Here is a 16818-nt window from a genome sequence, read left to right on the forward strand (position 1 = left end):
AAATTAATAAAATGGATTTATTATAATTTTAAAAAAGACAGGAATAAAAGAATCCCTGAACCTGAAAAATTCCATAAATGGGAAAAAACACACAAACCTGTTTAGTAGCAGAACTGCTTCTTGGAGTTCTCTAATTGACATGCCAAACAAATGAAGGTTTCACTAAGTGTTCTGTCTTCAGAAAAACATCCAAAGTGTGAAGCTGAAAGGAGTTCTAAATTTCTAAAGGAGTGTGAAGCTGATCTCTAAAGCTCTGGGAATATATATAGTTGCATAAAGCAGCAGTTGATGATTGAAACCTGAAATTTGCAAGCAGCATTAGGAAGCTTAATCAATTTCATAGTCTAAAACTCTGCTTTAAATATTACTGCCTGAATTAAAAACAGCACAAACAAGAACAACCAGCCAATAGGGTCATGAATCAGAAAGAATGAGAAGAGTTTATAAATTCAAGTTATGATAAGTTTTACATAAAAAAGGTGGGTATTGCAGACCTTGTTTTGTTCCTGGCTATGAGAACCTCCCAGTTTCCTCTAGGACTGTGGTGCTGTCTCATTAAGATAAAAGATAAGGTGTAGAGGTTCAAGATAAGGTGTTTCTTTATCATTGGGTCAATATCCTTGTATAAAGTAGCAACACTCCTTTGAGTGGTGGAGGAGGAAGAAGGCAGAAGTGTGCTCGTGCCCCTGTCCAGGCTACAGCTGCCGAAGGCAGGAGAACCAACAACTGTGCTAGCCACCTTCTGTTAATATGGGCAGCCCTGCCTCCCTGCCTGGGCCTTACACCAAGGTTTTCCATTCCATGCCTCCTTGATGGTTGGGAGACGCCCATCTGGGACAATAATGCTGGTTACCACAAGCATTCTGCCCACTTAGGTGGCCACTGCTTCACTAGGGCTAGTGGCAGGAGCTCAGTCCCACGGTACCCCGTGCAAACAGAGCTCCCTTTTTGCCTTGGGGAACTTCCAGGTGTAGACCACCATGGGGTAAGAGCTGGTGTTACCTGTTCTGCAGACTGTTGGCAACTCTCTAGCTTGGTGGCAGAGGAGGAAGAGGAGTGCAGTGTGTTGGGCCTGGTGGTTTCCCTGTCTTGGATGTCCAGCTATAGTTAAAAGTAGCCCACTGTCCATCACTGCAGGCAGGCCCTGTCTCTGTGCCTGCGCTTCCCTGTCCTTGCTTATCTGGCGGCTCGTCTGCCAGTCTGGGCTCATACAGCCCTTTTTATAACATCCAGGGCTGGCAGTATCACCAGCTGCCTCTGCGAGTGTTCTGCTTGCTGCAACACCACCATGACATCTGTGTAGTGTTTGCTGGGTGAAAAAACTGGATGCCAAGCCTGTTAAGTGGTGGTGAATGGAGTTAAATCCCATTGGTGGCTGGTCACAGGCTGTGTTCCCCAAGGCTCAGTACTGGAGCCAGTTCTGGTTAGTATCTTTGTCAGTTAGCTAGACAAGGAGATTGATTATTGGTTTGCAGATGATACCAAGTTGGGGGGAAGTGTTGATCTGCTGGAGTATAGGAAGGGCTGTATCAGCAATAGTGTGGCCAGCAGGGCCAGGACAGTGATCATCCCCCTGTACTGGGCACTGGCGAGGGTACACCTTGAATCCTGCGTTCAGTTCTGGGCCCCTCACTAAAAGAGAGATATTGAGGTGCTGCAGTGGGTCAGGAGAAGAGCAATGAAGTTGGTGAAGGGTCTGAAGCACAAGTCTTTTGGTGGAGCAGCTGAGGGAACTGCAGTTGCATAGCCAGGAGTAGGAGATTGTAGGAAGGTAGGTGTTGTTATTGCCTCCCAACTAGCAAGCTATAGGACAAGAAGAAATGCTTGAAGTTGCACCAGGGAGTTTAGATTAGAGGTTAAGATATCTTACTTCCCCAAAAGGGTTTTCCGGCATTGGAAAAGCCTGTCCGGGGCTGTGGTTGAGCCACCATCTCAGGAGGTTTTAAAGATGTATAGTTGTGGTTCTTAGGGACATGGTTTAGTGGTAGACTTGGCAGTGTTAGCGTAATGGTTGGACTCTGTGATCTACAGTTTCTTTTTCCAGCATAAATGATTACACAATTCTATGAAATATTTCTGTTTAACTCTGTGTAGGCTCTGGGCTGTATCCTGTACTTGCTGTGCTTTAGACAACATCCATTTGAAGATGGAGCTAAACTTCGCATAGTCAATGGAAAATACGTGATACCTCAAAATGACACCCGCTACTCTGTGTTTCATGATCTTATTCGTAAGTTTACAATGTTACTTAATTTGGTGTCTTCATGGATACATTTTATTAATGACTGTTGTTAAACATTGTTGACATGGGATGATGAAAAAGCTTAACTTCTTGGTTTGTTAAAAATTTTAATCCATTATAAAAAAAAATTAAAATTTTAAATGAAATTTAAAACTTGTGGTTTTTAGTTTTGTTGCCTGTCTTGCTTAGGATCTGAATTAGTCCGTAGGAACAACTAGTGTTTTGATTTAGTTTCTTTGAATTTGTGTTAGAAATTCTATTTTCATTAAGTTTTCAATAGATTACTAGAAACTTGAATATAAATATGTCTCCAACGCTAACAGGATTAAAGTTACTTCTGATGTTAATCATCAACTGATCCTAAAGTATATTCTTTGAAATACTCTTAACCAAAATATTTTTTTTTTTTATGGATACCCGTTATGACAATTACATTTGGTTATGGATTTAGCAATTGCTTTACTCTGTTTACATGCTTGATTACTTACTGCACTGGAGTGCCCTGAAGAAATTAATGTATGCTGGGAGAAAAGCTCTGAAGGATTTCTTACATTGAATCTCTTTTTTAGGTTCTGCTTTGAAGGTGAACCCCGAGGAGAGACTGTCAATCACTGAACTTGTGAATCAACTGCAGGAGATTGCAGCAGCTAGGAATGTGAATCCTAAATCCCCCATCACAGAGGTAAAGATGTCTCATAAAGAGCATTACTGATTAGGTCTCCTTTATCTCATCTTCTATCCAGTAAGTGTGAGTTTAGTAACAGATGTCAGTAGGTGACCTGTTCCTTAGTCTTTTGAAAATTTCACACTAATTTGTTTTGAAATTCAATTGAATTGATCCTCATGACTTCTAGATTTGAAAACTTTTGAAAAGGTACCTTTTAAGGCACAGAGCTTACATGACATGCAAGGAAACTAGTTGTAGTTATTATTTGTTGAAAAACTTCTCATGTTCTTGGATCATTCTTTAGTATGCAAGTGCTCTGTTTAACATGCTGCATTTAATCATAGTTGCATAGAAAATGTAGTATAGGAAGGCTTTGCCTATACTAACTTGAAACCCACTTAAGTATCTTCTGTTCAGTGCTTAATTTTCACAAAACTGCATGTGAATCAATTAGTTTATCTGAACTTCATGGCTTTTTCCTGAGGTTCAGCTTGCTTGTTCTTGCCATGTAAAAGTAATTTACAAAGCATAATAAGTTGGCTAAATTGACAAGAAAATATTTATAGTAACTGTTAATCTTCTCAGCTCCTGGAACAAAATGGAGGCTATGGAAACAATGCTCAGCCTCGAACATCTGTGACCTCTGTTTCACAGAGCTCTAAGCCTGCAGGGCAGCTCAACAATATGTACAATGCAGGTAAGTGCAGAAAAAGACAACATCTTAGTATAAACCAGTTGCATAACTTCTGGGGATAGGGGGGAAATCATTTGGGGTTTTTAGACATCTTGCACAAGTACTAGCTATTTTGCATTTATATTGTTGTCTCTAACTTTGTTTTATTTTTCTCAGGGTTTGGTTTTATGTTGATGTATATAAAATTTGAATTTCTGAAGTTCATTGCTGGGCAAGATAAAATTTGGTTTCCTATATAAAGTAATTGAAACTAAAATGCATTATTGACTTGTGGATGTGAAACAAGTCAAAACTTGATGAAAATGCAGATACAGTAAGCGGTAATATTCTCTAGAACAAGAGCAGTGGAGAAAGTAGACTTTAGGCTATAAAACCAAGTAAAAGTGGATTATTTTAAAGTCCAAACTTCTCAATTCAGTGAGGCAATGATATTTTAAATTGTATTCTGTAAAGTGGAGAATTTAAGATGAGTTTAAGTTCAGACTATTAAAAATCTTTTAGAAATACTGTATTTTAACTGAAAATGTGTTACTTTAACGGAAGTTACTGAAACCAGTACATATCGTTTGTGTACAATATTGGATCATTGAGGTAAGAAAGTGACAGTTGTCTTTGCTTTCTAAGAACTATTTAATGTCAGTTACAACTTAAAAATATAGCAGCCATTCTGTGGCTTTTGGTATAACTGTGCTTAAATGGGCTTGGTGTTTAACTTCAGAAAGTCCAGTAAAGAACTGCAGAAGCAATTGCAGGGATTTCACTATGGATCACAGTAGTTCATTAATGTTAAGGAGTCACTGACCTGACATGTATTTATTTTAGCCTGCAAAAAGCATGTCTGAGGAATAAATACTTCTGTAAGTATCTGGGGTCCTTCTCTCCCTGTTGCTTTCTTCCTGAAGAGACTTTTGATGCCCCTGTGATAGTTTGAAGTGTATCTGACCGTGATCATAGTCTAAAGCTGTTTAGTATTTTCACTTCCAAAAAACTAATGTCTGACAGCCTCAAAAGTAAAAAGCAGCATCTTAAACTTGGTTTATTTGATATCTAGTCAGTAGTTTCAGAAATAGCTGGTACTGCCTTGAGTGCAGCTAATTAAGGGAGTATTGTGCAGGTAGGGCCTTCAGGAGTTGGTTGCACCATAGGACATCAAAGGTGAGAAGTTGTTGTGGTTCCATCTGAGGAAAAATAATAGTTGCACTAGCAATACTAAATAGTCAACCAAAACATGTTTCCTCAGCGACACTATTAACAGCTGATATGCATTCTGTGAAAATAGATATTCCAGGGTTCATTCAGTTGAAGCTAATTGCACTTAACATAGTAGAGAAAATGAGAATTTGGTAGGCTTATTTGCATCTGATATCTTATTAAAAAGCAATTTCTGTACCCATCATATATATTACATGTGGATATGGAACACTTCAAATAATGTAGGTGGTATCAAAGGATTTAGTTTGAGGTGTCCCTGCCCATGGCAGGGGGGTTGGAACTTGATTATCTTAAGGTCCTTTTCAACCCTAACTGTTCTATGATTCTGTGATTATTTCGTACTATATTCAGTTTTCCTTCTATCTTGATATGTCTTGCTTGATATACTGAATTGTGAATGAGACAAAGGATATTAATGTTCCAGGGAAACTTCTAAAATTTGGTAATATTTATTGTGGTGATGTTACCTATCTATCAATTTCTGTGGAAGAATCAGGCTTCCTAATAGGATTATGATCAAAAGGCTGTCTGGCCATCTGTTTTGTGCAAGAATGAGTACTGTTTGCTCTATTCAATCACATTAATAGGGATGTTGTGCTTGAAAAGTAACTGAATTATGACAGCTGCTTTTGAAGCCGTGCATTAAAATGTGTCTGCTGGGGTTGCTTAAGTAGATTTGCTAATAATAAGCTACACTTTAAGAGATTGATACTAAAAAAAAAAAAAATAAAAAAAAAAATAAATCTGCTGCACTGCCAATAAATGCTTTACTTTCAGATTTTTTTTACCTTGTTTTGTCTTAAATGCAACAATCAATTACAATGTGTTAAGTAGTTTGCTCAACCTCCTGACTTCAGGAAGTACTGTGTTTTGCATAAGTCATAGTTAAGCAGAACTTTAGAACTCTGAGGCTTACAACAAGGTGTCGCCTGTATCTGCATTCACTCTCAGATTTATTGGCAACTTGCTTTAGTATGGAGCCCATTCCAGGATATGACTTCAAGTACAATTATTTTTATTCAACTATAGGCCTGACCGTTGCGGAATGTGACCAGACTTATGGAGGGTTCTTTGATATTCTGAGGGGTGGAACAGAGCGATTTTTCACTAATATTAAGGATACATCTTCTAAAGTTATCCAGTCTGTGGCCAAGTGAGTAAAAAACCCCAAACCACCAAACTTACATTGTGATGGTAAGACTTCTAAATGAAGGATTTGGAGCTTACTCCAGATATGATCAAATTCAGTATCATTTTCTAAGTATAAGCTAGCTGATAGCTAGCTCTGAAATTTTATGAATGATATAAATACCAGAGTTTCTTTAGCAATTATATACTAGAAATGAGAATGCTGGGAGCAAAAGCCTTTCCAGAAGTACTACTTTCTCTGCTGCATTTTAGGTACTAAAGCTTGGAAGAGATGAGCAGGTGGGGGCTGGAGCAGGGTGGGGAGGTATGGACTCTCATGGTTCAGAATGAATTGAGTGAATTATGTATAAGAGAGGCAGAAAAAAAGGTGGTGAAAAGTACAAATAAAGGAAATGGAGGCAAGAATTAGAACTGCAGGGAAACAGTGTATGAGTTCTTCTGTCCAGTTTAGTTTGCAGGTGGAGTCCTATGCCCTCTAAAGCAAAGTGAGAGAATCTGCAGTTTGTCTTTTTTGCCCTATATTGCATGGAAAAAGACTCTCACTGTTTTGATGTATATGTTCTCAGATATCTCATGTGTGATTATTTTTTTCTAATCAGATTTTCAATCCTATTCCAAATGTTTCTAGTACCTCTGTGTGATCAATATTAATCTATGATTCCTCCATTTGTCATTCATAATACTTTATGCAGTGTAAAAGTTTTTTCTTAATTCTAGAAAGAACAGGTAAGTCACTACTGAATACCATGGCTGAACTAGAGCTTCCTAAGGAATATTGCACCTTGTCCCTCACTGTACAGTCTGTGGCCCTTTAATTGGGATACTGTGCTGTGGCTTGTGAAGTCTATTGCTTGCCACGTTTTTCTGCCACTGAGTATAACTTGCGCATAGTGCACTCTAAAATGTTTGTAATAATTGGGTAAGTTAGATCTGTAGATGTTACACCTCTGAGCCAGTTCAAGTGCATTTTTAGCTGTTTGCTCTTACACTTAAACTGTTTAAGCTTACTGTGTGTGGGTTAGAAAGATCAAGTCCTCTGTTTTGTAAAAGTCACAAAAGCTGTTTAGCTTTGGTTTGTCCTTAAGCTTTCTGCAGAAACTTTACAGTCTGGGAAAACTACGATGACTCAAGGCAAGACAGGGGAAGTACAAGGGGAATGAGCTGTTGCATGATGAAAAGTGGTGACTTGTTAGCAGCTCAGCAGAACTGTGGGAATTCCATGTATGAAATAACATGATTAGCTACAACTTTTAAGCAGCTGCTCTCCATTTTATTTCTTTGGCATGTGCTGTCTTGCAGGCCTCTGGTCTTTACCTCCTTGTACCTGCTACCTTCTGTGGAACTGATCTTCTTCTCCCTTCCTTTTCAGTCCTACTTCTGTTCCTTTTGTGGTATCTTGTTAAATGAAATGTACTTTGTCGGTAAAACATGGAATGTTCTGCAGATTCTTTGCCTTTGATGGCTCTACTACTTATAAACTTCAAGGTACTTAATTCCTTGTCTTAAATCATGCCAGTTTTGCTTAGATTAAGTTCCACAGCAGAGAAATTGCTTTTCTTCCTTTGTGGCATATTAACACTTAAATTCTTCTTTACCTCTGACAATGTTGTAAGCCTTATTTTCCCATGCCTGTGTTCCTGTATTAGATCTTATTCTGATACTGTGTTTTGTTTGTACACTACATACTTCTGAAGCCCTCCTGCACTTCCACTTCCTTGTGTTCTTGTTTCCGCATGACTTTATGGATTGTTGTGCCTCCAACAGTCAGCTATGTTTGGAGAAGTTTCCTTTTCTTGCTCCTGTAAGTGGCATCTTCCTTAAAGGCCACTGGAAGTTTTAATTACTTTTTTGAATTTCTTTTCGTGCAATTTTCCCCTTTTCTAGTGGTGGATAAGCACTGTCTAAAATTGAATATTTTATATGGAATGGCTTATTCTTTGCCTGAACTTTATTTTTATCTCTTACTTAACAGGTGTGTGTGGCTTTTTTGCTTTGTGTGATTTCCTTTGGTTGCATAGTAAGTGTAGTGTGCAAGGAATGACATAGTAACTGTACATCCAGCTGCATTTGCAGAGGTCATCTGATAGCTTCTGAAGTATAGGACATTGGTTACTTGCTGTCTGAGAAGATGCTGTTCAGTTCCCATGCTCTTTGTTACTGTTCCTTGTTCAAATTATGGGAACTGCCCGAAGTCCTGCATCTCTTAATTCTAGAATTACTATGTGACTCTGAATTGCTGGTTAGTGTTCTGTGGCTGAACTATGTGCTTGGCACTTTAGTTAGAATCCCTTTTTTGAGAAAAATGGGAAAGCATGATTGAGGTGAAACTTGAGGTTCTTGATTCCTGCAGAGACCCCCATGGCAGTATTGTTTATACCTTACATTTGTGTGGGACATTAGGAACTGTTGGAATGTTCTAAACTGTTTCAAACCTTACTTAGTGTGATTATTTACATTTTGGTAGTGTTTGAGCCTCTGTGAGGAATGTGAGTGCTATTGAAGATATCTTAGTGCAGCTCTTTTTGGAACTTACTAACTATTAGTAAAGGAAAAAAAGAAAAGTAATTTTCATTCCTTGATATAAGGCTTTTGTGTCTTTTGAATCTTAACTCTGTTTGACAATTCACTGAAATGGCAGGACATGGAATTAACATGAGCAATACTTAATGTTATGTAGGACCTAAGGTAATCCCAGGTTCTTTAGCATTCACTGTGCTGTTAAGAGTCCCACCACTGGGCTTATACATTCTTAAGCTATTTGTGTTTTAACCGAGCTGAAGTGTTAATTCTTTGTTTGCATCTACTATAGAATATATCTGTTTGTCGTGATCATTCTCTGCCTTTACAAACTTGTGTTGTGGCTACAGCCAGTACCATCAAGGATGTGAGAATACCTCTTCTACAGTTGCATCCTTGACTGCCTTTCCAAAACTCTTCAACCAGCATGAGACGTAGACATTCTGGACAAACTAAAATGTCTCTTCCCTGTGCATTTTTTCCTCACCACACTTAAGCACTCCATGTGTTGCAGTCTGTCATTTCATCAGGTAGGCGCCTTCCTTCTTACTTATCATTGCTTTTCTGAATGTGGAGTTATTTCATTTTTCTGCAGACTGGCTTCTTTCTTGCTGAATACAAACTACAAGTGTGGTTAGTGTTCTGTAGTTCCTACAGAAAATATTGTGGAGTTTGTTTTTTTTTTTCCCTTTCCCATGGCTGCCTTGATTCAAATTTTGGTCTTGTTTACACTAGTAAGTGATAAAGCCTGAAAACTGGTATGTCACAGGCTTCTAGGAATAGGAGATTGAATGAGGGCCGTCTTGATTGTCCCCCAGGCCACCTCACTTGCAGATTCAGGTTAGGCAGAAACAGTTTATAGCTATGTGAGAGAGAACACAGAGCAACAGAGGTTTAGCCCTCTCTTGATAAAAACTGACTTAAAAGAAAATACTGGGTGTATACACACCTAGAGCCGATATGCACTGCTCTGTGAAGGGGCCTGATATGACAGAGCAGCATCTGTGTAGAAGGGAAATTTGTTCCAGTAGATGTACCTGTTTGTGCCTGATATCTCAGCCTGCAGCCATGTGGCCTCAACATAGCTCTCTTCTGTTCGTCTTGTTTTTGATGCTGCTATGCCATTGACCAGCTTTTATGCTTATTGAAGTCTGCATCCACAGAGGTTACAAATGCCCTGCCAAAAAAAATACCAAAATGTTTGAAATATCCAGTCTCCACAGGTGTTGAAAGCAGCATGCAAAAGTTAGGATCAGTCTTGTTTTGCTTTGTCAGAACAGTGTCTTTCATTGAAGAGATGATGATCTAACAATCTAGCGAACAATTAGCTGCCTTTTCTTGCTAGCTTTCATTGCTTCTAAGGTGATGTTGCTTCTGGTTTGGTGCTAAATTAATGTTTTATTTCATGGATCTTTGTGTTGCTTTAGGTAGTTGAATGATTAATGCAGTTTTATGAAACAAAACCAGTTGGGAGTGGATTGATGTGGATTTCAGTGCTGCATTTCTTCCTGGCTTTTAAAAATTAAACTGCAAAATTGTGGTTTTTAGCTAATGAATAGATATATTTCTAATCTTGCGAGTGTAGAGATGTCTGGAGGAAGATTGCTTAGTGTTAGAACATTATTTAAGTTAAGATGATGGTTTGTGTGCTCACACTGTAGTTGTGCTGCTTAGTCTGTCATTCTTTCTTGTTTCCCATCTTCAGCTGTTAGTAACACAAGGTAACTATACACTATTGTAGAATTTTGTGCTCTGTGCTAACTAGTTGATGTTGTGAATTCTTAATTTTAATTGAATTTTTAACTTTATTTGCTGGAATGATTTTTTTGTTTAATATTAGTTATGGTATTTAGTGCAGCTGTTCTTTGGCAGGATTGATAATGCCGACCATTTACACAGTGAGAAGTTTTCAACATCTAATTAAAACTTCTGATTTTGTTAAGGTGTTTGGTCTGAAAAATGAGCGTATGTTTTTTGCTAGTTTTCCCACTAGACTTCTCACTAAATACCACGAGGTTGCCTAGTATCATCACAAAAGTGACTAAATATTGGTGTCCTAAAATACTTTCTTGTTTAATTAATTAGAGCTTTAAAAAGCATACTGTTTTCCGTATAGATTACAAGCCAGAAATACTCCGTGCAATCTTTCAGTTTGTTTCTGTGCTCTTCTACCCTTATCACCTGCCAACAACATCATTAAGTAAATAAAATTTCTGCTGTTAACAAAATGGAAGACCTTATTCTGATTTATAGTTATGAGAATGTTGTAACTAAATAGGTAGGAATGCTTACCAGTTACACACTAATAAGAACTGTTGGTTTAGTTTGGTTGGGTTTTTTTAAACTTCCTGCCACTTAAAGCAATCTCTGTTACCAGTCTGACATGAAACACTTCTCTAAAACCAGAGTAGCTTACGTTCAAGCCTTTTACTAAAATAGCTTTGAAATAAAGTTCAAGGAATAGTAATTTATGGACAGGGTCACATGGTTGAGGAGACTTTTGCTGTTTTGCAGTTTAGCAGCTACATTTTAATTCTACATTCTGATGCTTTTCCAGTTGTTAGACATACAGTTCTTTTTCTGCAAAACGGCAAGCTTGAGTTGGCTGTGCTCTGATGTAGACATACCAAGCTGTACTTTTTCAGCAATGTGTGAGATCCATGGTCCTAATAATTTTAATTTAGACAAATGTAAAAAGCAAATCTGAATTTAATGGTGTTGCTAGTAAAAAGTCAGTATGTGAAAGTGTTCCCAAAGGAATGTGTGAGGATTGTTGGTTTTTGCTCTTAATAATTCTGTGCTTCTGCTTTTAGTTGCTGCTTATCTTCAGTGCTGTAACACTGAGGTTATAATGGTTCTTTGTTCTCAGGCTATTGTATTAGATGGTTCTTTATATCAAAAATAGTTGATATAGTTAGAATCATCTGCATGTTTTCTTGCTTGAAGCTGGTGGGTGTAAGCAGCAAATAATGGTTGACACTTTGCAGTCTTACGGAGGACTATGCTCATCACTAATTTTAGTAAGAAATCATGATTAGCTGTGAATGTAAATTTCTGCCTTATTTAGCTTGTTTGCCACAATGTTACAGTTGAGCTACATGATTAAGTTATGTCCTTCCAAAGATGAAAAGATGAAGAATTTTGAAATAGTTGTTACTTGGCCATTTTGTCTACCTCCTAATGCAAGACTTTCCAAGGTTGCTTTTTTTTTTTCTTCTTGTGATTTTAATTCCCTTAAGGCCTTGGGTTGTCACTGGTTAATAAGACACTGATTATGCTGTTCTGTGTAAATACTGGTTAATGTGCTTCTCAGAACAATTGTTCTTGCTTTATCTAAAATCCTCTTCCCAATCCTTGTAAATTCAATAATCTTTTACTGAATCCCTCCAGCCTCCTTCATTTTTAGTAGGAAGCAGTAAGGAATGAAAGCATATGTTTCAAAATTTGAGCACGGTATTTAGGTCTGCTCTTTCAAGCGGTGTCTTGAAACTTAATAGCGATACAAAATTTTTGCTTTGATAGTGCCTCTGCATTCCTTAAACATGCGTCATTGGGATGTCTAAACCAAATTCTGTAGGTGAGGTTTGTTTTTACTTTGCCAATCAGGAGTGCAGACCTCTGTGATTATGCTTAAGAGTCTATGTGATTGTACTCAAGAATATTGGCCTGCACTGGGGCTCTTCATTCTTTTTCTCAAGGTTTTTTTATCCTGCTACGTAGCAGATACCCTATAAACAAACATTATCGTGGTCTTAAAATAGTCAATTACTGGCATAATGTGAGTGATGAGGTAACAATGGAAGGAATGGACCTAACTATAAAAAAAATCACTGGGAGAGTGTTTCAGAAAGACTGCTCTTTAAAACTGTGCACAAATATATGAGAAGGATGAGTAATGATTAATGCCTTGCTCACTGTGGGAGTTTTGGAAGTGAATTTTTTGAGGAATGAGTTGAATGAGGATTAGATATTCAGGTATCCTCTGTTTATATGAAATCCAGAAAATGGGCAGCATGGCCGACTGACCCAGATAGTAACACGCCAGAGTTACATAATTTAACGTATAATGTTTCAACAAATAATCCTTGTTTTAAGCATAATGTTTTACTCTGTTAAAGATGTTAATGCATCCTCATTGGACTTTCATACTGTTACCTACAGTGAATGTTTATCAGTAAGAGCAGGGGCTAGAGGAATGAGTTAAGCATTGAAGGCACCTGTATAAAATCCCCAGAGATGGTTTTTTTGCAATTGATGTAAATGAGTAACTGTTCAAATGCATGTCTGTTCTGGAAACCCTGAAGTGGGAGGTAGCAAGCTTCAGGTGGAAGAAGTGAAGCATTCATGGCAAGGGGGTGTAGCATTAGAGACCTGGGGTTTGGAGTTTCGGCTTGAATGGATTATTTCCCGGTATTAACTTCAATTTGTTCTGTTTCAGTTATGCGAAGGGAGACTTGGATATATCATATATCACTTCCAGAATTGCTGGTATGGTGACCGTGTGTGTCTTAAGAGTAATTTGATTGCTCTTAATATATGAAAAATGTAAATACTTCATCTGATGTTGTTCTGTCTTCAGTGATGTCCTTTCCAGCTGAAGGTGTAGAATCTGCCATCAAAAATAACATAGAAGATGTGCGGTTATGTCTGGACTCTAAACATCCTGGCCACTATGCTGTGTACAATCTCTCTCCAAGAACGTACCGTCCTTCAAGATTCCATAATAGGGTTTGTATAGTTACTGTTTTTTTCTGTAAAAGGTCTTTCAACACAATGTCTTGGTTATGCATTCAGTTTTTTATTGTGAAATATGTTAAAGTAGGCTATATAATCAAAAAGATGTCAAAAGAATTAAGTATAAACGTGAGGTAAAGAATAATCTGTATCTGCTTGCCTTTACTTTCAGTCCAAACTTAACTGATTAAAGACTAATCTTTAACCATACTGACTAAAGCCTGTGTTTCCTAGGCTAGTAATATCTTTGAGAACATGAAATTTTTCAGGTCTAAATGGAGAATACTTAACTGAAAATGTTACTAAAATGTCAATCTCTTCTAAATCCAGAGGTTTTCCTTTATCAAAAGTGGTATTCCTTTGACTGATTTACAGAACACGTTTACTGGGCTTTCTCCCTTTCTTTCTACATACCATTTGACTCCCATATGGCTCAACCCTATCTTGACTGCTTGGTGCTACGTTCTGAAATATTGGTATAGCTTAGATGAACCTCCATAAGCCTTTCTGGCTATTTCTCTGATACTAAAATGAAGACCTCTGCCTAATTCAGTAACAGGGTAGTGAGGATCACCTGTTAGGTGCTGACAGTGTCTGTTCCTAAGTACACCTCAACTGACTTGTAAGTATCTCAACAGTGGAGGCTGTGGTGTGAATTGTCTAGAGCTGGACACATTAAACCTCACCTTAAATATTCTATAATGATCATAACCCTTCCTCACAAATACTGACTGCCCAGAGGAGAGTGTAGAAACATTATTTATTACAGGGAACCCCTTTTGGGTCTTATTCTGCAGAGTCATCCTTAGCATTACTTCAGTTATCTAAGTTCACTTAAACTGTCAGGCTGAGGTATGCTTAATGTATTGTGTCTAGTGCTTGTCATTCCTTCTTATTTATTTGTTTTTCCTTGTAAACCTCCCGTATGATTAATTTGGAGCAGGTACCTCAAAACATAATCTTCAGCAGTACTTTTTAGCACTAGATGGCTGAAAAGTCTACCGAGACTGACAGTGAACTGATTTATTCCACATCATACAAAGGTATCAGTCTCTGTTTATGGAATGATAAATTCTGTAACTGAGAGATCATTTACCCAAGGGATAATTTTTTGGTTATGCAATGCAAGTCTAAGGTGCCTATACGCTGATATTCCTGATGTATTGGGACTGTGAGTGGTTAATAGGAGAAAAGCTAAATCAGCCAGTGGTCTGGAACTGTTCTGGTCTATATTTATCTTTGTCATTCAGTTTGTCTTTGATCTTTATTTTGCTGGGAAGTAATAGTAGTTCGTAACTTGTCAAAACATTATAGGTTCCTGTCCACTTTATTGGCTAGGGGTATTTAGCGAATTCCTACAAAACTTTTTTTTTTTTTTTTTTTTTTTTTTTTTTTACTGGAAGACAAAAGCAGCTATTTTACTTGGAAAACAGTCTTTATATTGGGGAAATTTTTGCTATCAATCTATTAAATCCAGATGCACAGTGAACAATACTGACGTGAATTCATTATCAGTGCTGAGTGATGGCAGCCATGTAGGAAGCTAAGGAAGCTTAGTTTTTCTCTAGCGCCTGCAAAAGATGATTATGGCAAGCCTTAAACTTTATCAGAGGAGACCAGCTTCTGATCTTCTTAACTCTGATACTTTTTTTTTAGTAGGTATTTATGAAATTACGTTTTCTTGCTGCATGTTATCCATATGTAACTTTTACAAATATCTTTAGCCTAAGCTAAAGTAGCATTTTGAGTGGAAGTTGAAGGAAAAAAAAGTCAGGTTTTCTTGGTTTTTTGTATACACCTGCTTTTCTAGACTGTTTGCTGGGTTGTAGCTGCAGTGTTGCAATATGATTTTCACTGCTGTTGTAATATTTGAAGTGTACTGAAGCCCACATTGAATCCTGTAGGGAACTGGAATATGAGGATCTCCTTGCCTTAGCTTTTATTTATTTAGTGATGACTTTGCTTAAGCTTTCACTGACAAAAGAATGTTCAACTTAAGTCTCTTGCAAAGTAACACTTATAAAACTGCCTTTTTTTTTATTTTCTTTTTTTTTTTTAATTTTTTTTTTTTTTAATAAAAATACCAGAATACAGTGGAAAAACTGTAGGGGACTTTGTATCTCAGGCTTTCTTTCAGTCTTTTTTCCTCAGCTTGGCACAAAAATAATCCAGATGAGAATCTTTTGTGATAATCAGTTCAGGTACTTAATCTCAGAGTAACCCTCATAAACTGCATTCTTACTGGACTATGATTTTAAGAATATAGACTCTCAGCAGTAAAGATGATTATTTGACAATGTTTTGTAGCACTAATTGCAGAAGGAATATTACTGAACTGTTGAGGCCCTTTGAATAAAGGATAAATGTAAAGGCAAACAAAGTCTTTCTGGTTTTGGGTTTTTGCTTAAGAGTATGTGCACACATGTTGAAAGATCTTTAACTATCTGAAATTTTCTTAGAACAAGAAATAATCTGAGTTCTTAATACTTCTAGTGCAGGACACTATAGGCAGGACTGGAAGCATATTGCATTTCGTTCTATAAAGTGTGAGACTACTCTTGTCTTGCTTAATTTCTACCTGAAGGTGGCATTAAATTACAGAATTGCCTCTTATACACAGCTTGTGCTATGTAAATGTTTGTGACTGTGATCTCATCTCTCACCTCTGTTTCTTTCTTGCTGCAGGTTTCTGAATGTGGCTGGCCAGCAAGACGAGCACCAAATCTTCAGAATCTCTATAGCATATGCAAGAACATGCATTTATGGCTGAAACAAGACCAGAAAAATGTTTGCATTGTGCACTGCCTTGTAAGAAATAGATTTAAGTCTGAAATGCTTTGCTCAATACTTTAAATTTTGAATAAGGATGCTAGTATCTATTAAGTTTGTGAGTTTTATTGGCTATCTTTACTGTGACACCTGGGTTTGATTCCATTGTACTGTGTTTTTAGGAAATATATTTGCATAAATTTTCTCCTTAGGCAAAGGAGAAAATACATGCTTACTTACATGTAGCATGGAAGGTACTATATAGGTGGGACTAAAGCAAAGTAGCCTTTGGGAGAAACAATCAGCTATACTATTTCAGTGTTCTACTTTTTTGTTCATGCTTTATGAATGACAGATGGGTGTACACTGCATTTCCAGCTACTGTCGATTCAGAACCAGGTAGAGCTTCCTCATCTGTGTAGAGGTTTGCAGTAACACAGTGAGTTTAGATATTTCATTTTAATTTGAGTCATCCAGTTGAGAACAAGAAATTGAAAACAACTTTAAATGGCAGCTCCCTGCTTCAGCTACAGTTAAGTCCTTCTGGACTGGCAATGACTGGGGTCTAGTTTTAACTGGCATCGTGTTCTACTGATATCACAAGACTGTAGCACATATGGCAGGGACTGGAGTAACTCCTGGACATCTGCAGTAATGCTTAGCTCTATGTGATTATTTGGGGCCCTGCAGTGGTAGTAATCCTTGAAAATTTGCACAGCTTTAAGAAGGTGTGAGTAGAAGATTTATCTTGATGGAACTTAATGGCCAAGACTTGCAAATGGGTATGCTGCAGCTCTTTAAGTGTGCTTCAGATAACTGTTTGACCCGTGTTTA

At 37.5% G+C, this 16818-nt stretch overlaps 1 protein-coding gene across 6 annotated transcripts in view; it reads left to right on the forward strand.

Moving 5' to 3' along the window:
* Window positions 1-16818, forward strand: part of GAK (cyclin G associated kinase) — a 78109-nt gene that overhangs the window by 23605 nt on the left and 37686 nt on the right. For all 6 annotated transcript variants that reach the window (XM_080636586.1, XM_080636587.1, XM_080636588.1 and 3 more), the window contains 7 exons: window positions 2095-2230; window positions 2812-2924; window positions 3495-3606; window positions 5845-5968; window positions 12920-12969; window positions 13061-13209; window positions 15901-16023. In XM_080636586.1, coding sequence (XP_080492712.1) covers window positions 2095-2230; window positions 2812-2924; window positions 3495-3606; window positions 5845-5968; window positions 12920-12969; window positions 13061-13209; window positions 15901-16023 — 807 coding nt within the window. The remainder of the gene's footprint in view (window positions 1-2094; window positions 2231-2811; window positions 2925-3494; window positions 3607-5844; window positions 5969-12919; window positions 12970-13060; window positions 13210-15900; window positions 16024-16818) is intronic.

The sequence above is a fragment of the Psittacula echo genome (genome assembly GCF_963264785.1).
Source record: "Psittacula echo genome assembly, chromosome: Z".
NCBI lineage: Eukaryota > Metazoa > Chordata > Aves > Psittaciformes > Psittacidae > Psittacula > Psittacula echo.